The following is a 22,199-nucleotide window of genomic DNA, read 5'->3' as shown; positions in this document are numbered from 1 at the left end:
TACAAAGTTTCATGATACATAAGCCCTTAAAATAAAAATGTGATTGCTTGTACTGTAATCAAATTTATTTGTTTAATGGGTGATTGAAAGTGATTAATCGTAAAACCTAATCTTTTGCACCAATTCACAGAAAGTTGTTTTGGCTTTGTTTAACCAATACAAGAATCACAGCACATTCGTCCGAAAGCACAATGGTAACATCAATCATACGCTGCTTTTTAGCCAAGCCTTTGTTTACCTGAGAATCATTTTACAAGTTTCATTTCCCTTGGCTGCAGTCACAGAAAAGGAGGGGAAATAAATACTCATCAACCAACAAAGGCATAACGTATCACCAACAAGCTTTACCAGGGTACCTCTCTATACCATACAATATTCATTGGCAATATAATGGCCATCTACCGGACTGTACATGCGTGCTGCTCCAGCAATTTTCCAATAAGCATACCTTCGTATCCAATCAACCACTCCTTCAAAAGACATGCAATTTACCGTGTCGTCTCTCTCTCTCTTCCTCCTGTTACTCCCCCCTCTCTCTCTCTCTCTTTCTCACTCTCAATTCCATACTCTTCTGTCTCTCCATCTACTGTCCCCACTCTCTCCCTCTCTCTCTCATCTCTTCCCTGCTCATGTACCTGTGAGGAAGCTTAGAGTTATAATGCGAGGATGGATACCTCAGGCAATCGTGCATTGTGTGTGGTGTACAGCTGATATCAGCTTTTGGTTATATTCTCAAGTGCCGTTCAGAATTGCTTTTATCTGCTCCATTGTCCTTTTCAAAATCTGTAAATTAGATACATATCCTCCAGTACTTTTCTTGTGATACCCAGCTAGAACAAATATATATATATATGCATAGGCGATCAGAAATTTTGAAACGTTAAATTGCTCTCTTTCAGTAAAGTTTATTTACAATGTTGGTGATGTTTGGTTGATTTATAGAAATGTGATTATGGATTGATGCCCTTTTGCTGGTCGATATTTGATTTCAATGTTAGTCGATTATCACCAGCAGATAATTTCCGAAAGAGCGATATATTGCTGATTCATGAAAATTAAATAATTTTTTGAGCTTCAATTCTGTAAGAGCAGGAAAGGGGGAAATGGAAGACTTTCATTGGTGCTTGTCCTTGAAAAACAGGTATTTGGCAGACTAACCTATGAACTTCTGTGTTGGTTATGAAGCAATACAGAGCCAAATTTGTAGTCAATAAATAATGATTAACTTTTCATAGTTGATATTATTTTGGGCATGTTTGTTACCGCAATATATCAACATAGTCATAAACCCATTATTGAATATTGAATATTCTTTTTCATATCACTTGATTTTGATAATATTGAAATACTACCCAGCACTACAATCCACCTTAGATTTATAATGTATCAAAATGGTTGAAATACTTCCCAAATGTTAGTGTTTTATTTTGTTAATAACATAAACCTGAACTTCAAGCCTCAGTTTTAATTAAAGGCCTCCCTTTTTATTCATTTTAAAGTACAGTTTCTGTATTATATCTCTTCCTGGTACCAATGTTGGTAATACTTAATAATAAGTAGTGATGATCATATAAATAACCAAACTAGTAATAATGTAATATGATTCTATTGTTTTGCCATTGATTAGGTTCTGATGTGTTTATTGTCTGCATAGACAGCATTTTTTGTTATTACAAGGTGAGAAATATGTAGCCAAAGTCCACAAAGGAAACACATGTGCAACTGTGTCAATATTTCTTCATTTACATGTGAATAGGGGTGGTGGAGGCGAGGTGTGAGTTTATATCCAGGGTGCTGAAGACTCACACACACTTTATCTCTCATCCACACTGAAACACATGCACACTCTCTCTCTGTCTCTCTCCCACCCACACACATATTCTGCCTCCCTCACACACACACATACACACATTCTCTCTAAGATACACATTCTCTCTCTCTATCCTATTTCCCTTTCCTATCTGTATCTCCTACAAAACAATAACACACACACCCTCCCCTACACTTTCTTTCTGTGTCCACCCTTTCCTCTCACTTCCATCTCTTTATTTCCTCTCTACCTCTGTCTGTTTTTTTCTGTCTCTCCCCTCTCGATATCCAGAGTCTACCCATGTTCCAAAATCATCCACAAATACCCAGCTCTCACCCACACACTCTTATCACCTCTTTCCCCCTCTCTCCTCTCTGTCTCTGTTTCTTTCTCCCCTTTCTTTGTAACCCAGTCCTCCCTTTGACCCTCTCTCCCATAAACACCCACACACTCCCATCTCCCTCTTTCCCCCTCTCCTTTATGTCTGTTTTTCTCTTCCTCTTTTCCCTTCTATCCCTCTCCCACTTCTCCTGTGTCCTCTCTCTGCCACACCCAACCCCCCCCTCCCCTTCGTATCTCCTCTCTGCATCTGTTTCAATTCAATTCATTTTTTCCAACTCATAAAAAAAATACAACACATCATATAAATGCATTTCAAATCATTAAAAATATGCATTAATATAAAGACACAAGACAATACATGCATTCCACAATTCATTCATGTACAATATAGTAGATGAGGAAAGGGGGCTTTTCTTGCTCTTTACCAGATTTCTATCTTTCTCTTTCATTCTCTTTACCCTTCTCTCTTTTTATCTATCCCACATCTCCCATTTCCCTGTCTATGCTTCTTATTTCACCCCCCCCCCTCTCTCTCCCCAGAAATGTCCACTGTCTCCCCCCTCTCTCCTTCCAGGTCAGTCATAGAACATTCTGAATATACATTTTGTTTTCGTTTTCTTCCTTGTCACATTGGCCTCAGATATAGCCTTATGTTGAAAGGGAGGCGAAAACCTACCTGTGCTGCAGCATGTTAGATCCTAACTTACAAAAAACAGTAACATTTGTATCAAAATTGGTTTAGAACTTAATGAAATATCCAAAGTGAATTATTGTACAAAGCAACTTTTCTTGATTTCATTTTATGATTCAATAAGACCTACGAAATAGCTAAAAAACTTTGAAATATTAAGAAGTACATTTGGCAGAGACTTTTTCAGTCAGTTGTAATTTTGTGCGTTACTGTTGTTTTATAAGTAGAATTGTAAGATTTAAGAGCAATTACATTCATTTATTTAGTTATTTCCTCTTTAAGGATATTCATAGCATATAATAATTACGAATATTCCAGAATGTGTCAGTAAAGCTGTGTTAGGCATGCCTACACCTATTTAAAGGCTGAGGAAGTTTGTTACTTCTGAATAGAGATTGCTACACAATAGATTAGTGGCATTGAAAAGAATAATAAGATTAGCTATGTTGTTTATTCGAGAGTCTTTAAAATTAGATGCTCTAGAAATTGGCAGAATGTTCTTTTGTAGACAATACTAGAAGCTTCCAGAATAGTGAATAATTTGTATATAGGACGGCAGTGTCTTCAAGGACATCATCATATCAGATCAGAACTTAGAGTTTCACACCAGACTTTATGTCAGAGCATAGTTTATTTCCAAATGGAATACATTTATCTTCTGTGGAATTATTTGCACACCATCAATGAATTGTTTGCAGTTACTTTGAGAGAGGAATTCTCAGTTCTCATTGAGATCATCAAGCTGTTTTGATGAACGCTTTTCAACCCATGGATTGCTGAAATTGACTTTTAGTCATAATCAATTTCGTCTTCATGGACATTTCAACTCGTTACAGTGACTCTTGTTATTCATCGTGCTTCAACATCAATTTCATCATTGTCATCATTGTTAACTTTAATTTAACGAACCCTTGCCAACCAACTTGGATTTTTATCTAGATTTAATACAGGACTATCATAACTTTGGAATACAATCAGAACTGGCACTTCAAGACATGTTTTATTTTGTTTTGTTGATTGATCTATTTCCTGTAATAAAAGGAAAGGAAATCAAATTTAAAACTAAATTTTCATTGTTATTTGTTGCAGTATCGTAACACTGTACAAACCCCCCAACTTTCCCTTTAAGGTTGATTACCACTAAGCTGACAACTATAGAACATCTTGGTTGGTCATTTTATTGGAACCCTCCTTCAAAATCTTGGCAATAACCACCTCTTTCAGGGACTAATATAGTTATGAATGTATGTCATGAATAAACTGTGTATAATTATTACACATTAGTCCTCTTTCAACTGAATGTATAAGAAAGACATAGATTGCATGTTAGTTGCTTTAAGCCTACATGTAGCACAGCAGGTGATCTCATCAAGAAATAGACGGATAATTCTTGAGTGATCTGCACTAATAAACCTATCACCTTGAATTTACGCTCGCAATTATAGAAATCGACTCCGCACATGTTCAGTGTGCTGTATTCAAGACGTTATTGAACGGCTTACCAGGCTTCGTACAGGCATGAAATATTAAACAATCATCAATTTATTCATATGCAGGTCTCGATAATGGATACATGTAGTTCGTGTGTGGATGTTCATGTAAGTTTGGGTATTTGTCTGTGTAAGTATTGAGTGGGGTTGATTTACAAGCTAACTGCGATCAGCTGAGAATAGTTAGCAATAGCAATGATGCTACGTGTCTGTTTGTCTGTCATATCTCTTCATATTTAATAACATGTCATTACATATGAATGAAATGCTTGCAATAATATACACATTCATACAAGTGAAATTAAGTTTAAAAGGCTGTACATATTATGTCTGTCAAGGAAAAAGATCAGGTAATACAGTGCCAAATTATCTAGTTGAAAATCTAGTTGAAAGAAAAGGAAACTTTAATTAGCCAATGTGGCCTGCAAAAAATAGTTGTCTTATTTATGCACAGTTATCTTATTGTAATGGTACTGAAATACATATTTACAAAAATTAAAAACAAAAAATTAAGAAATGTACATTGAATATAATATATGTGTACTGCTTGGTGTATAAATTTATATGTACAGTATTTAGAAATTATTTTGAAATGAAATTATCTAATCTTATAAGCTTTACGATTTGAATCATCTTAATCCAGCTTGGTGCAAACTAGTTGATGGTTGCAGACCAATTTCAAAAGGGGCTTTAGTCACACTTTGCCTAAGTCATTATCATTATTTGTTTGGCATCACCTGTGCCCCTGGAAGGCAAAAAGTGAACTGAATCACTATGACCCACAGGTCTCTCCTCCTCCTGATATAACTGATTGGGGGGAGTGCAGGTGGACCACTACACCGGGGTTTCCCCCTACTCTTATACGAATAGTTCTTAACATGCAAAGGTGGTTACTCTCCCTTAAATGGGACCTCCATTTAATGTCCTATCTGAGAGACAGAGTGTTTTCCATTCTAACATAGACTGCATCTATGTTAACATCTACGTTAACACACAACGCACTGGCTTCAGTCATCTGCCTGGGGTGGACTCGAACCTACGATCTTTGGTTCAACAGGGAGATGCGTTACCGACTGAGCCAAATATGCTCTCGAAGTCGAACAGATTTCGATGATACCAAGAGATTTGAGTTAAGCAGAGCCACCTGTATTCAATTTTTCAGGGCGCGGTCGCATAAAAGTTACGATTATGGTATCTTTGCCATCCAATGGTAACTACCATGGTAACGCTGATCAACAGCCAATCAAAATCGAGGATTCAATGCAGCTTACCATTGCATGGAAAACTTACCATAATGATGACATTAAGAAATGGGGCCCAGATTGCTATGACACGACATTCGCTTCTGCGACGATTACTCCTGGCTTTATTTTTTCTAAGATGCAGGGTTTGGGTTGGGGTTGCAATAAGGTTTTATGTTAGGCTTAGGGTTTGGTTAAGGGTAGGGTATAGTGTTAAACCCAGGGTTAAAGTTGGTCATTTAATTAGTGTGAGGAATTTAGAGCGGAGTAATTGTTGCCAGAGCAAATGCTATGGAACCCAAATTACTTAGACTTTGAACAGGGATCACTCAGTTTCATTGATGAACAAGTTAACATCTAACTTAGATAACAGTGCAATAATGTGTTTTCTATATATAAATTGTATTTTGACATTTTTGCAAGTCCTCCCCCCCGAAAAAAAGAAGCTTATCACTATGTTCTGATTGATTACTAGATTATATGAGGAATAAACTTGCCCTGACACAATTCTGATTTTAAGAACATCATTAGATTTGTGAGTAAATGTAAAGATGACCTTGATCAGGTACAGCAATCTAAATAATGTACCTGCAACCTGTTAATAGAAATATTTGGGGGGGGGGTGTAGAGGGGATAATTTCCCCCATGATTTTCTCAAGTAATGCCAAAATAAGAATGAGGGGGGGGGGGAAAGGAGGAAAAAGTGAGGATAAAAATAAAAGGGAGTATTGAAAATAGATTTCTTTACTCAGGGAACTATGTGATTTCCCCATGAGGTCAACACTGGATTTTTCTGAATATTAATAATGATAATAATATATGATAAATTTATGAGGCGTCCATTATCTAGTTGCCTATTCCATGGGGCATTATGTATCACCCCGGCTTAAGCTCCAGCTGCTAAGGCACTTGGTGCATTCAAGGAATTAATCTTGCCAAGTACCCATTCACCTTACCTGGGATGAGTGCAGCACAATGTGAAGGAAAACATGCCGTGGTTGGGATTCGAATCCACGTCCCCCTGGTCAAAAGACAAGAGTCATAACCACTAGACCACAATGCCCCCAATATCATGATGTATAAATGCATCCAGAATGTTCCCAGATGCTGCCCCTGCTGGCACGACCATAGTACAGACATACAGGTGATATCCATCCATGTGCAATGTGAGAGGATCCGATGGTTGACCTTTGAATGAATATGCTCTGGTTCCAAGTTGAACCCAGTCGACCGATTCCCTCATCTGGGTGGTATATAAAAACATTCACTCTGTGGTGGCAGCTAGGACACAAATGGCTCCCATAATAGTAATTGCATTGATCTGTTCCCAAGCACGTTCCCCCCTCTAGATCGATACGGTGACTGCACTGTCCATATGTGTACATGATATGTGTGTTGCTACGGTATCACAATAATTATATTGACGTAAGTTCATTACCGTTTTATTTTAATGCTAATTATATATCAAGGCACTTATTTACACAGAAACATTAGTGTGTTGAGATTTGTAAAGATTTTTTGTCGGCACCACTATTATTTTGCAGTCAGCAATGTCCAGCTTAGGACTGGGTAGTAATAAAGAGTGTACGGTTTTCCACAACTTGCCAAATCTGTAAATCACAAATGACATGCATACATTGGCGGTGTCTATGCTGTTGCCCAGACTACCAATTTTCATACTTAAAAAGAAGATAAGGCATAAATTTAGAAAATATGCTGTATAGCAAGATTCCATTCAGGATACTTCAAGTGGCTTTCCAACAATTGTCAAATGTTGTTTTCTATGAGGATAAATGACTGGATTAGAGGGTAAAAATGCTTTCTTGGCTCACAACTTTGTTGAAGTGTTTTGTGTGATATAATTCCAGTTATGAAGTCCATAGCACGTACCTCATATGTCCCATCTGCAAAAAAAATCATTGATTAAAATCAACTTTCTTTGTTGTTGCAGCGCTTTGTTCTGGATGATTGAAGTGTGGAAGTAAGTTTGGGGTAAATTGGAGGGGGATACTGCACACTTTCTCAAATCATGTAACTCAATGAAAACTCACATCTGTATCATGATATTTTGTGTAAACTGGACAGTGTATTGCAAGTGAGGATATTCATGAAATGAAACATGTTATCCATGTTTGGATCTTGACATGAAAATAAAATCTTAGCTTTAGGGATTGGTATCAATTCCAGTGTGTCTGAAGACTTCTATAGACAGTAGATGTATGTCTTATATTTCTGTCGCAGTTATGGATGTTAACGTCATTATAGTTAACGTCATTAACGTCATTATAGTCATCATTTTTAGGCTGTATTAAACTTTGGTTTAATCTAAACTCTGGTTTAAAGTTGTGGTATTCCTGAATAATCTCAGTACAAATTTGTGAAAAACAGCATGAAGTATAATTTGTTGGCTCATTTGACACACAAATTATCAATAAGCGTCAGGTAACATATATTTCTTCTCCATTTTATTAAAGTGAGAGAAGCGAAAGGTATGAAACAAACAATAAAAACAAACTTCTGACACTTTTGGCTTCCCATCATTTAAGCACAGATTTAGACCTCGGTCTGTGTAAAGTCAGACTTCAGAATCATGGCTTGAATTAAGAATTGCGAAAAAGGCAATGCCATTTTGTTATAGGGCACTAAATTAAAGGAAATTGAAGGCAGTGTTTATTTAATGGGTCATCCAAGGCCATAAAAATTGAATTAATAGTTAATCTGTTGAAGACCGAGTCTGCAAAGTTGCAGGCAGAATTCTATTGAAACATGAATTGTAAACAGTGTGGTGTCAAAACTGTCACCAGTTGGCATCAATAGAGGACCACACCCTGAGGTGTTAAAATTACACCCTAGAGATTGAACATAACACCAAGGAGTGTAAATGTAACAACCAAAGGTGTTGTAATAACACCTATTGGTGTTAACCTAACACTGTCAATTATACACTGGTGTAAAATAACCGATGTGATCCTCTATGTACACCGGTAAACACCACAGATACACATGTAGTAAAATTATCCATTCTCCAATACACATGCACTGGGTCATGGAAGGGCACCAAAGCCACAGGCAAAATAGGCATCTTATTCTGGCCTTAAGCCTACAAATATTTGGAAGGGCGTCAAGGCCCTTTTTGAGGACATCTGAGGCCATGACCTCGGATGGCGGCATCCTGATGTCCTTAGATTAATTTGAGCCAGACACTGAAAATGAGCTCAAGTTTGAAGAAGAATTCATCTCTCTGCTTTTCTTCAATCTGTTAAATTGAATATGTGTATTGTATCTCATCTCATTCGCTGACTCTTGGCAGTCATTGTCTTGGTCTCTCTGAGACAGTCTTGGATCCTAGACTGGTTTGTGAAACAGGGTTGCCAAAGGGGTTGGATGTTTTGCATTAAAGCAGAAACAGCCTTAGTAGTACCACCTCAAGTCATCTAATCTTCAAATCTGGCCAACTTCCTAACCCATAATGCAATATTTTGTGCTGTGTAGTCTTGTAAAAAAGGCTCACTTGAATAGCATGCTAATTTACTACTCAATACAGTGATTCTCAAGATTTTATGTTATAGCAAAATAAGCAATTTCCTCTCTGAAACTGTGAAACATTTGGGGTTCTCTATAATTATTGTCTATTTTATTCTCTGAATTTATATAGTTATCTCAAAAGGTATGTTTTAAGACAAACTTAAATAATAATTTGACAATGTCATATTCACCTAGGGTTTGTTCTAAAAACTGTTCTCCGAGTGGGCCCTGCATAACTTGATAATGTTTATTATTACCCGGGCTATAGCTGGGCTGCCTGGGCCTTCAAGCTCAATGAATTCCTTTCTACCTGGTACCCATTTACGACACCTGGGTGGAGAGGGACAAATGTAGATAATTGCTTTGGCAAAGGATGTGAGTGCCATGGTGGAACTTGAACCCTGGACCTTGTTTTTCATAGTCAATAGACTTATCCACTTGTCCACAGCACCTATCTATAATTGGTCAATGAAAGATCAAACTCCTAACCTTGATCAACTTTAACACTATCATGATAATCATGCTCCTGATATACAATCTGTGCCCAATATTATTATTGAATTAATTTATAAAGAAGGAATATAATATCTCTTTAGAATGAGGAGGATGTATAGGGCCCGTTGCAGAAAGTATTGCGATGAAATGCAAATCAAGAAATCTTTTGCAATTTGATTTTCAGCCAGTGAAGCACCCGTATTTGGGACTTGAGCTTGATATTTTGACTTGCGTTTAAATGCAACTCTTGCTGCAACAGGTCCCAGTTCATAGAAAGTCCATGGGTTAAAGATTTAATCTATGGTCCACTGGAACTATCCAGTTCTACTACACAGCCTTTATAAGTAACAAAATTCAGTAGCCAAGTGTTGACTTAAGGAATTACATCTTTCTAGAATAAGAATGATGGTTCAAATATGAGTCTATGACTTGCATTAAAAAAGGCACTTCATTAATTTCAAGTTTGAATAAACCTAGAGTTTGATAGGATTTTTGGCCAAATATGGTTATTCTTCAGAAATTTGTCATATTATTCACATATAAGTCTTGGTCGCCATTTACATAACAATGTAACATAATTGACATCTCCTTTATGATTTTATTTTAAATCATATGATCATACAGTTCTGAAATACTGTATCACAACAGTTGCTATTAGATTGCAGTACATAGTTTTAGCATATGAGCTAGCATATTAACATATAATAGAATGATTTCAATTTTACCATATGTTTACACAATAATGAATATCAGTAATGTTCGTTGTGCTTTTGATAATGTTATTTATTCCATGCAAGAAATAAAGACTTAACAAAGAGACATGTCTTGTTTAGTTGTGTCTGCGTGGAAACTTAAATAACTAATTTTGTTTAAACTGTTGTCAAAGGTATACATCACAATTGAAAATTATTTGAAATTAATTTTAAAAACCTTGAACATTTTTACACAGAAGAAGCAAATGAAAAGGGAAGATGAATGAAAGAAAGAGAACATTGAAAAATTATGCAAAGGATAGAAAGGAACAGAATGCACAGAACGATAATGAATCCCACCAAATAGGTCACAAAAGTTACCATGATTGTATTCACAATTAAAATCTTGAGAATGATAATCAAAATAATAAAATAATAAATGGATAATTGAGTTCCTCCTTTTGTCGATGATTTCAATGCTCCTCTTGCATGTCACTGCAGTCTATTTTCATTTATTCCCATCCCATATTTGCCTGCCTGTATTATAACAAAAAAAATGTTACTGCTTTAGAAAAAAAATATCATTGTTAAATAACAAAATTATTCTCTTCATTTGCATTTAAACATAATAAAATGATATTTATGAAAATAATGAATTGGATTGATTCATTTCAGGTCTTTCTGTTGTGAAAATACATGTACGTAAGTCAAAAAGAATCAGAGAAAATCTGTATAAGGAGAAGTTTATTAAGAGAGCTATTTCTGTTATCATATTTCTAAGATATTAAAAACAGAAAAATCTGCCCAAACAACGTGAAGCAAGGATAATACTCTCTCAGTATGGGACTGTTTGACCTTTAGTTGTTCGGTGATAATGCCAGTTTTGTACATGTACACGTTATACATGATGTATTGTGAGTTGTGCCTATAATGCATTCCGGCTATTTATTCCAATTTTGTCTATTGACGCTGTGCATATTCGTTGGGCATTACTGTATATTTAGATAGGCATGGATTATTGTGTGTAACGGGGTGGACTGCCAGGACGGATCTGAAAGCTATAAGAGGCATGAGGGAGAGAAGAAGGAAAGATGAAGACAGAGTAGGTAAAGGTTGGAGAAAAGAAATATGATTAGAAAATAAAGAAATTTAAAAGGAAAAATGCATAACATGAGAGAGCGCTCTCATAATATCCATGTTTGCAAGATTTGGGAAAATATAGCTATGCAAAATATGAAAAAATACAATATAGAGGATGACAAAATAAGCAAATTTAGTTTGAAAATAATATGTGAACCTAAGGGAGTGATGCTTCATGGAGGAAAGTAGACAAGAGACATATGCATCAGATACTGATGGAATACATTATACTGTTTTAACAATGCATGATTTACATCCCATATCCATCTAGTTATGCATGTTTGTTTTTAGATATACTATAATATTTTTTTTAATGGAGTGATTATGCAATAGGCTATTACATATTTGTGTTCTTGTTTTGTAAGAGATTCTACACTCCAGTCTGTGGCTGCAAATGAATATTCAATAAACCATTACCATTCCAAAATCAAGTGATTGGTTGGAAATATTGAGAAGAAAGTTTTTATGGGTTTTTAAGGCAATGTACAAGTCTTATGATTATTTTTAAAAAATGCACTCTAAAAATGAAAGAGGGGAAAGGGCCGAGGAGTGACAGTGTTATTTTAAGGATGGTGGGAAATGCTGTCACTCCGCCTCTCTTTCCGGTAAATTGCCAATTCGTCTACTGCCAACTCGTCCACTCACCACATGGTCTACTTTCATTTACTCTAATGCCATTCCGTCCATCAACATTTCGTCTAACAACCATTTGGTCCATTACCAATGTGGTCCATTACCAATGTGGTCCATTACCAATATGGTCCATTACCCATGTGGTCCATTACCAATGTGGTCCATTACCAATGTGGTCCATTACCCATGTGGTCCATTACCAATGTGGTCCATTACCAATGTGGTCCATTACCCATGTGGTCCATTACCAATGTGGTCCATTACCCATGTGGTCCATTACCAATGTGGTCCATTACCAATGTGGTCCATTACCCATGTGGTCCATTACCAATGTGGTCCATTACCCATGTGGTCCATTACCAATGTGGTCCATTTCCCATGTGGTCCAATCATCACTTTGTCTAATTACCATTTCGTCTCATAAACAGTTGGTCTAATATCCATTTCATTTTCATTCATTTTGCACAATCTAACAATTATTCCAATTAGAGCAAATGGAATATGGACTGAATTGCCATTGGACCAACTGGTTATTAGATGGAATATCAATTAGACTGAATAAAAGTAGACCATGTGGTGAGTGAAAGAACTGATGGTATACCAAATGATAGTAGACTAGTCGGTAATAGGACAAATTGGAAATAAAGCCTCCTTCTCGCCCCTTTCACCCCATTTGCCTTTAGTGTTTTTAGGATGTGGAAACAAAAATTTAAATGAATGAAACATCATAATCTTGTGCTAAGCAAGATGCTTCAAAAGTGCAAGGTGTTTAAACATAGTGGGGACTGAATTACTTTTATAACCCTCATTGAATTATGACATTCAATTTTGCATCATATACTATATACAATAATATTAATCTACAAAGTTCATATTCTAACTTTAGCTGGTGAAATAAGATAATTGTGGATCAGAATTATTAACCAGGCAATTGTTTTGATTTGTTAATAAACTAATAGACTGACAAAACTGACAAACAGCATAATAAAACTTCCTCCGGGACATTCCAAAAGAATAATGACAATTAAACATACATTATGTCGTGCGTAAACCAATTATTTCTATACAATTTTACTTCTTTGGAAAAAAAAGATAATTGATTGTATCCAATATATTATCAAGCATCTAAAAATCAATCGCATGTTCCTTTAAGAATTCATTCGGTATCATAACACCCAGACTGGATGCCCTTGGTACCGCTGCCACCGTCATTTCCGTCCAGGCGCTCCGGCTTCAGCCCTGATTTGATTTGCCTTGCATTTATTTTCTATTTCTGACTCCCCGTTTTCTAATTCTGTGCCATTGCTTCCATAAATTGATCTAAATTTGTCAGCAATCAGAAAACCTCCCCGGGTTTAACACTCGTGCAGGATCAATATTCGATTGGAGACTGGTAGGGGGGACCTAGGATAACGACAACGTGATTGTACATGAGACAAACTCTAATACATACATATCAAAACAAAAATGAATTCATTTGCTCTATTCATGCTAATTGGTAGTTATGAATTCATGAGCATTTCTACGTTAAACCAGCAGGAGGTCTATGATTGTGTTGGTGACACTGCAGGAGGTAGCCACACAACACATCGATTGGGTGATTTCAAGTTCAGTGTTGATCTTTAGGTGTTGGTGTTAGGTCCATTTTTTGCATTTAAGCTTATAGATCAATTATTTGCATTTAAGCATAGCACCAAACATAAAATGAAATTTGTCCTGAAAAGTCACTCACTTGGTGTTGAACCGTTAATATTGTGATCGATTTTTTTTTCTTCTGAACTTAGAATAGGTTTTGATGCTAGGATACACAATTCAAACTGTGCTTCCAACACCAAACTTGAAAACACCCATTAAAATGTACTCTACATGATTGTATAGAATAAAATTAGTGAATTATCACCCACTATTCACTTCCCTTGGTAAAAACATTACAGATAACTCCATTTGTAGTGAACTTAGAGTAAACATGATTTTTTTCCCACCAATTACACTTTAAATAGGCTGAAACTCGTTAATATTACATGAAGGTAAAATTCATTTTAGATGTAGTCAAAACAATTTTCATTAAAGCCTCTCCAAGATAATTTTTGAATTCACTTCAAACTAGAAATTGTGAAAATTACCGCCCTCCTTTGCCTGTGCCATATACACTTTTAACTTGTCCATTTTTTTTTACTTTGGAGAATTATTTTGAAATGTTTAATCTGATTCTGTTAAATTATGTTAATCTTTAAAACCAGTGCAAATGCGTATGTCTCTGGGACCAGATATATATATATCTTTGATACTATTCTTGAATATGTTATGATTGTACTATAAGTTCCACGACCACGTTAATAATTTCGTGATAATTAATTTCACTTTTAGTACATAGCCAGTTCATATGAATTATTTTGCTTCCTTTCACCCCTCCACATGTATAATATGTTTTTTTATGTCAGTGATTAGTAAATTTATATTTCGATTTTGAAAATAAAGTCTGTTCTCAATTTGAATTTATTCACTCCCACTCATGAGTGAATAATTCACTTTTTAGAGGGAGCAAGGTAAACCACAAAAAACACCCAAAAATTATTCAAATAATATCCATAAAGATGTAGAACTAGTAGGCTATTTATTTTGGTTTTTAATTATCTATGTTTATCATAATCGTTTTGGTTGTAAATAGAGGTAACTGTATTTAAATAAAGCAATGATGACCTGGCAGAACATTCCTATAAGAAGTGAGAAGCATGTGAGTAATATTCATTTTCCTGTCAACAGGAGTAGGTATGGCAGAAAATTCTAAATGAAAGAAGAAAACGAGAGGGGGGGGGGGGGGGGGGAGATAGTCAGTCTAACAGCTTGCCTGGATTTTAGGATGTTTATTCCATTCCCTGAACCTAAAAGCGAGATAAAATGTAATTGGCACATCTGGCAACAATGTGATTAAAATACATTACCGAGTATAGGGGAAAATATCTGGGACATCTCTTTGCTGTATTTTAGGTTTCTGCTCTGTCCTTTTCTTTATTTCCATGTAATTCTCTTCCACCTCTTTCTCTCCCTCTTTTCCCTGTCATTTTCCTATTTTCATTCCTCTCTCTCTGTCATCTTTTATTTCATTGTCTTTATCTCTTTCACCATCTTTCTGTTTGACTCTTGCTGTTTGTTTGTCTTTTTCTTGTTTTATTTTCAAATCTTTCTCTTTCTTTTATTTTCTGTTTCTGCATTTGTTTCTTTGGCTGTCTGACCCTCAGTATATATATTTCTTTCTTTTTTTCTTTCTTCTTACAAATTTTATATCTAATACACTATCATTTTGCCTATTTTTGTTTTTTCTTAATCTCTCCGTCTCTCCCTCTCTCTATGTCACTCAGTCTCTCTGTGGCACTCTCTGTTTCTCTCTTTCTCTCACATGCATGTTTCTTTCGCTTTTCTCTGTCCCCAGTGATGCTCAATATGAACCCCCTGACCTAGGCTGACTCTTCCTGTGCATTTCAGTTCTATCTGTTTTAATATGTGCATAGAGATGAGTGTTCATGGTAAGCCCAATGCATGAGTTGGCTTCCGGTTATGAGGGCCCCTTGCATGTTAAGCTGTTTGTTGCTATCCCTGCTACTCTTCCCCTTCTCAAGGGATGGCATTGAGCCTTTAGCCTTCCCAGACAATGCTACGTGTGATGTAGACAATCAGATCATGGAGATAAAGACACACAAAACAGATATAGTGTTTAATGGTAGGATCAAGATACCAGTGCTATTTGACAAATGTACAATGAGTTGGAGAGAAAAAGAAAAAGTATGCTAAGTCTCAATAAAATTAATAGATTTTTTAGGTTTGTTGTGGGTTTCAATGTGTTATCATTTCATAAAGTCAAATGTATATCTATATCTAATATATCAATTTGAAATGTAATATTGTTTTAGAAGACCTTATTGCTTTTTTGCAGTTTAATAACCTTTTAGATTAGAGATTGATTCATGTTCTGTTCTCAAAACATGGTACATAGTTAAAATATCACAAATTACAATGTCAACATAAAAATTAAAGATAATCTGTGGAATTTGTGTATTTATTTCCCTTGTCATGGAATCATATATACATTTGGAGGTGAATAATGAATAAATACCATTGTTATCTACAATCATCAGTTATATTTATTTATACGGTTTGCCAGATGGCTCTCTACTTTGTATTATTGAGTGTATTTATGTCACAGGACTCTTATCTAATTATCTGGCTAATTATAATGCGATATAGACATATTGCATCTAGGCACTTAACAGAATTATTATTACCCTGGTTGATTGGATTCAATCAGTCATTCCCGCATACATAGTATGCACATTCTCCAATACCTGGGGAGTATTCCAGTCAGTCGCCGATGAGGCCCACACAATTCTGGAAAGCTACCATAACTTTCACATCCTACCGGGAACCCATTCAGCACCTGGGTGGGGAATGGCAAAGTGTGGATTGATGCCTTGCCAGACGCGAGGCAGCGGTGGAATTTGAACGCACAATCCTTTGATTAAAAGGCGAGAGCCAGAACCACTACACCACATCTCTTCCACACAGTTATGCAATCATCTGGGGTCAAATTTTATTCCATAAAACAAAATGCGAAAAATTAATATATTATTTCATTGTTTAAAGTACATCCCCAAATTATTTGGTATTGTAGGAATTGATCTTACAAAGATATGAAACTATTAAGTTTCAAAGTAGAGTAAGACTGTTTTATTTCCAAATCAATTCAAAACTTTCAATGAAAAAAATAAAAAAAAATCAATAGATATGGATATGTAAAATGATAGTTTAAGCAAAACATAACAGAATACAATTTAATACAAAAGAAAAAAGGTGAATGCAAAATGCCAAGGTATGGCTTGTATGAAATATACCATTGAGATGAAAATATTGAGAGTCAAATTTATGCGTTACATTTTTGAAAAAAGGTTCTTGATTCTAATATACATTCTGCATACAAACAAAAGTTCCTCTTCTTTATTTTAGTATATTTAGCATGTGGGTAGATGTTATGCAGCAATATATATTATGTGTAACAGATTTCTATCACAGTTTGAACTCTAGGAAATAGAGCATATTTGTTTTCGGAAAATGGTGCATGCAAAATGCCAAAGTATGGCCTGTACAGAATACACCATTGAGATAAATGAAAATATCGAGAGTCAGATTTCTATGTTTAATTTTGGGAAAAAAAAGTGCTTGACTCAAAGATACATTTTGCATGCTAATAAATTCTTTCTTTTGGGTAGTATATAAAGCATGTGGGTAGATGTTATGCAGCATTATAATATGTGTAACAGATTTCTATTACATTTGAACTGTCGGAAATACGGCATTCTTGTCTTCTAATATTGGCACACTGTTTCCTTTCCAGGATGCATAAGGCTTTGAGACAAGTGCTTAAAGCCCCTTTCACAATAATTGGTGGTGCGACTGATTACAAATGTTTTGATTGTGTACAACATATATTGTGACCAGATGATTGCAAACGATCGCAAGAGCGATCGTGAAAGCCCCTAATAAGGCATGTAGCCTTATTTTGCTGTAAGAGGGATTTGTTGTTGTCCGTTATGGTTCTTTTGTTATTTCCATGTGGCAATCTTTAGCAGGCTTTAGAAAAGGTGGATATTTTTCATCATGAATGCTGACTTTCACAATTTTACAGATTCAAGGATGCGGAGTCCTTACATTCTTTTTTTTAAGCAATAGTCTCTTATTCTTATCTTTCATCATCTGCCTTTTTTCTCCCTCTCACTTCTCTCCTTTCTTTCTTTCTTTCTTTCTTTCTGTCTGTCTATCTGTCTGTCTGTCTTTCTGTCTGTCTGTCTTTCTGTCTGTCTTTCTTTCTGTCTTTCTGTCTGTCTTTCTTTCTTTCTCTTTCCCTTCCTTCCTTCCTTCTTTCTACCATCTGCTCCTTCTTCTTTCCTCTCTTTAATGATTTTATTTCTACTCTTCATTTATATCCATATCTCGATTGTGGTCTTTCATACAAAAAACTTTTTATCATAAATATTTTCACACTATTTTGTCTGTAATTAGTGCTCCATGTTATGTCAATTCATAATCCCTGAAAATATCCAATACTTTTCTCTCAACCCGCCCCCTCTCTCATTGTCTCTGTCTCTTCATCTTCCCTCATTATTCCTCTTCCTTTCTCCATTTCTCTTGTCTATATGTCCCTCTCTCTGACTCACTCTCTTATAAAAAAATCTTTTAAATCTGTCTTCATGCAATCTCTCTTTTCATCCCTCTCTCTCTTTCTGCCTTCTTCCCCTGCAATCCACCATTTGTTGCTTACATTGTTTGGTCTGGACACATAAGCATCGGCCAAGCAATGTCATTACATCATTGGTAGAGTAAACTCTCCTTTGCTAACAGCTCCCGTCACTGCTTCAAATGTCACTCCTGGTGACATTTGCATTCCTTAAGACAGTGGAATGAACTGAAACACAAAAGTAGGCCTGTTACCAGTATCAGGGTTCTAGCCCCACAACGTAGAAGCGTCCAGCTCTTTGTTTAAAATTAATACACCACCCAGTGCAAATTTCTCTGATAAATATAACTTAGATATGCTGAATATATACCAATTCAATCTTATATCGAGCCAAGTTGCAAAATTGTAGTTAATGCACAATGCAGATTTTCCATGACTTATTTTGCCAAAGACATTCACCACCATTCTTGAGAAAAATTATTTTGTTGTAAAATGTTCACTTTCTCCGGTTTGCAGCTTTGCCTCTTTGCATTTTACCTGACTGACTACCTGACTGGTAGTAGCTCGAACCTTGATCAGCATTAAGCTTTATCACAGAAGATTTGATAAGATTTTACTAGTTAGTACAGAAAGTATCCAAGCATGCAACATGTTAATTCAACAACTGTGTGTATGAAAAAGAAGAGTAGTAAATTCTTCATTTTTTTTATAATTATAACGATCACACTTTTACTTACTCTTCTGTTTAATGCTCACGTCCAATACTTGGTGTATGAATTAAGATTTAATAAGTAATGAACATATTTGGAAATGGCATATGAATCCAAAGGAGTGGTTGCAAGAGCTTCATAGGTTTCCCAAGTTTTTGATAATATTTTGTCATATCTTTATCTCTTCATCTCAGCACATGTGCACCTTGTCCAATTATTGGAAGAATTCATTTTATGAGAGACCCACATTATGATTAAAATTTCTTCTCTGCTCTACATTATTAGGGAAGAAAGAAGAACACACACATCAAGCTGATTTTATCAACCTCAAACACAAACGAGAAGCGTAATCATGCTCAATTAGCCACTCTCGAGGCGCTAAGCATAGCTAATTACTTCCCTAATGAATTGAAAGTAATAGTGCTATTAGCTTGTATATATATATTAAACACTTGCCTGTGTAACAATTAGTAATTTAAACCAGGATGCAAGTCCTCTTCAATTCACATTTTGTACTCCAACTCTCATTATCTTAAAAGGAAAAATGGAGGGAAATGAAGATATTTTCATGAATATTGGCACGTTTAGCAGTTGATCTAAACCAGGATGAGTCGTTATTTCATCTTTCTTCCAGAATCAACCTCATAAAAAATACAACAAATTGTATACATGTGCATATTTTGCTATGGTTAAGAAGTTAGTTAATTGTTAGTGTAGCTGTTAATGATATGTGGCAGTTTCTAAACCAAAGTTATATTACACAGTCATTGCTTGAAATCATAAGTAATGCGCCATGAGCACGTTACACAGAATGGATTTGGCACTTTAAAAGTCACATTGTTTAATTATTATATAACTATCATAAGTTTTATTATCATTATTATTACTATTATTATTATTATTATTACTATTGTTATTATCCTCATCTGTATCATTAATGTATACAGAAGGTGGTTGAATATTCATATTTACTGGAAGTGCCATTTGTAAGGTTGATAAAAATGATGAATGAAATAGTATGTGTGCTTAATATTTTGTTTGTGATTGGCTTGTTTACAGTATTGGTACTTCTCAATTCACTATCGCCATGATACTCAGAGGCAGTATGAACTACGTTGTGAAACGGAGGGAGAGGTCAACGCCTGGGTGGATGCTATTCAGCACTGCAAGTAAGTTCGTTTTTGTTGGTTTATTATCCCATATTCTATAGACCATGGTCTAAGTCCGTGCTAAAATTATGGAAAGCCAAACATGTCAAAATTTTCCTTACATAGCAAGTTTCTTATGCTTACTGTGCTCTTTCCTAACTCGTGAATGGTGAAGAAAGTTATCTTATTTATCTTTCCGAAACGATTTGAGTGAAAAATGAGCTGATACATTTATATTATATTGTTAGAGATTTATGCAACTATTGGCTGTCCATAGTTAAACCACAACTTTAAACCAGAGTTAAAATTAAACCCGACTTCAGAATACGGGCCATTATGTTTAAAATTTAAATACTGTTTATAGTGATAGTGGTAGAGAGAAAGAGAAGAAAGAGAGAGAAGGATTGAGGAAGGGAGAGTGGGAGTGAAGTGAAAGGGAGAGATGTTATATAATCACTTGGAAAGATGGACGGACAGACAGACAAACAAATTAATAGATTTGGGCAAGAGAAGTCAGAGAGAAACAGTACAAAGACATGCTAAGTCTTCTGCATGGGTGAGACTGCTTCATTAGGAACTCTTGCTCATCATCCCCTCAAATTCTCATGCATGTGTCACAGCCTATGCCCATATTTATTATACTTATTATCTATTTTGTATCGCTGCTCGTTTTTGGCCCATATAGTGTTATACTTTTTTTACGTCTTGAGTGGTCCACACTTTGCAAGCTTTGCTTCTCAGTGGACCCGCTCCGTTTTTCCAACATTTTTGATATATTATCTTCTGTATCAGGTGTATATTCTTTATATTTTGGTTTATTGAATACTTATGTCATTTGTATTTTCTGATGTTATATTTTATCAATTGTAATTATTGCTTATAAATTTTGCTGGAAAAATTGAATAAATGAATGAATGAATGAAATACTCAATGCCCATATTCTCTCACACAGTATAACAGAATTATCTCACGCATACACTGTAGCTGGTATGAACATGCCATACAAACAATTCAAAGATGGACAGACACATGCGGTGACCCAACATTTGCTCCGGTCTTAATATCTCAGTCACCATAGGGTTAGCGTTAGGATTGTAATAGAAAGAGGACTTGGTTCAGATAAGGATTAGGGTTTATTTAGTTCCTGAGGTTAAATTTTATGTTTCCCTTAATCAATTGTCACCAGAGCAAATGTCACAGAACCAAATATACATACAGAATACCAGAAGCTGAGGAAAGAAGGGGGGGGGGGGCTAGGTAAATATTTTTGGAACAACAGGGAGATGGACATGCAGACGTGACAGAAATTGACAAATAAAAGCTAGAGGCAAGGTGGGGTGTATAGTTTACAACTATTAGGAAAGATTGAAAAACACACATAGAAATATAATAGAAATTTACAAATGAAAGATATAGATTGTGTGTGGGAGGAGGGTATATAAAGTTCACCACCATGAGGAAAGATTTAAAAACACACAAGCAAATAGAATATTGAATAGAAATTGACAAATATTAGAAAGAGGTTGGGTGGGGTATATAAATTACAACCATTAGGAAAGATTGAAAAACACACTTACAAATCTAATAACAGAAATTTTCAAATAAAAATTAACAGAAAGGGGAACAAATAAAGAAAGAGAGAGAGAGAGAGGAAAGAGGAGTGCATATCATCACATACACCTGTATATGGGCTTAGAGAGATAAAGTGAGATGAAGTTTACAGGGGTTGCCAAACAAGTCAACACAGCTAATAGAAATGGAAATTTATGTAGAGAGACAAGCAAACAAATTAAGCTGTTAAAAGAAACATATATAGATATATTTGAAGTTGGTGATGATTAAAGGTTGGCACCCTGTTCACTGTTTAGTTTTCACTGATGACCCGTCCTGGTTTTCCCTAACCCGTCTCGTGCACGCAGCCTTTCTTGATTCTCTATTTACAATCTCCATCAAATACAATGTAGCGAGTGGCATTTGATTCTTGCCTCGGCTGCCATGTTGGTTGTGAGGACCCCTTGACAACGAACTAATACTGCCATGCATCTCCTGGGAACTG

The 22,199-nt window shown here is 35.6% G+C and overlaps 1 protein-coding gene across 3 annotated transcripts in view; it reads left to right on the top strand.

Annotated features, from left to right (window-relative positions):
• LOC121415980 (ras-specific guanine nucleotide-releasing factor 2-like) overlaps positions 1-22,199 on the top strand; it is an 83,143-nt gene that overhangs the window by 5,381 nt on the left and 55,563 nt on the right. For all 3 annotated transcript variants that reach the window (XM_041609395.1, XM_041609396.1, XM_041609394.1), the window contains exon 3: positions 20,055-20,164. In XM_041609395.1, the coding sequence (XP_041465329.1) occupies positions 20,055-20,164 (110 nt within the window). The remainder of the gene's footprint in view (positions 1-20,054; positions 20,165-22,199) is intronic.

Source organism: Lytechinus variegatus, chromosome 5, assembly GCF_018143015.1.
Source record: "Lytechinus variegatus isolate NC3 chromosome 5, Lvar_3.0, whole genome shotgun sequence".
Lineage (NCBI taxonomy): Eukaryota > Metazoa > Echinodermata > Echinoidea > Temnopleuroida > Toxopneustidae > Lytechinus > Lytechinus variegatus.
This window is presented reverse-complemented; position numbering and strand designations above follow the sequence as displayed.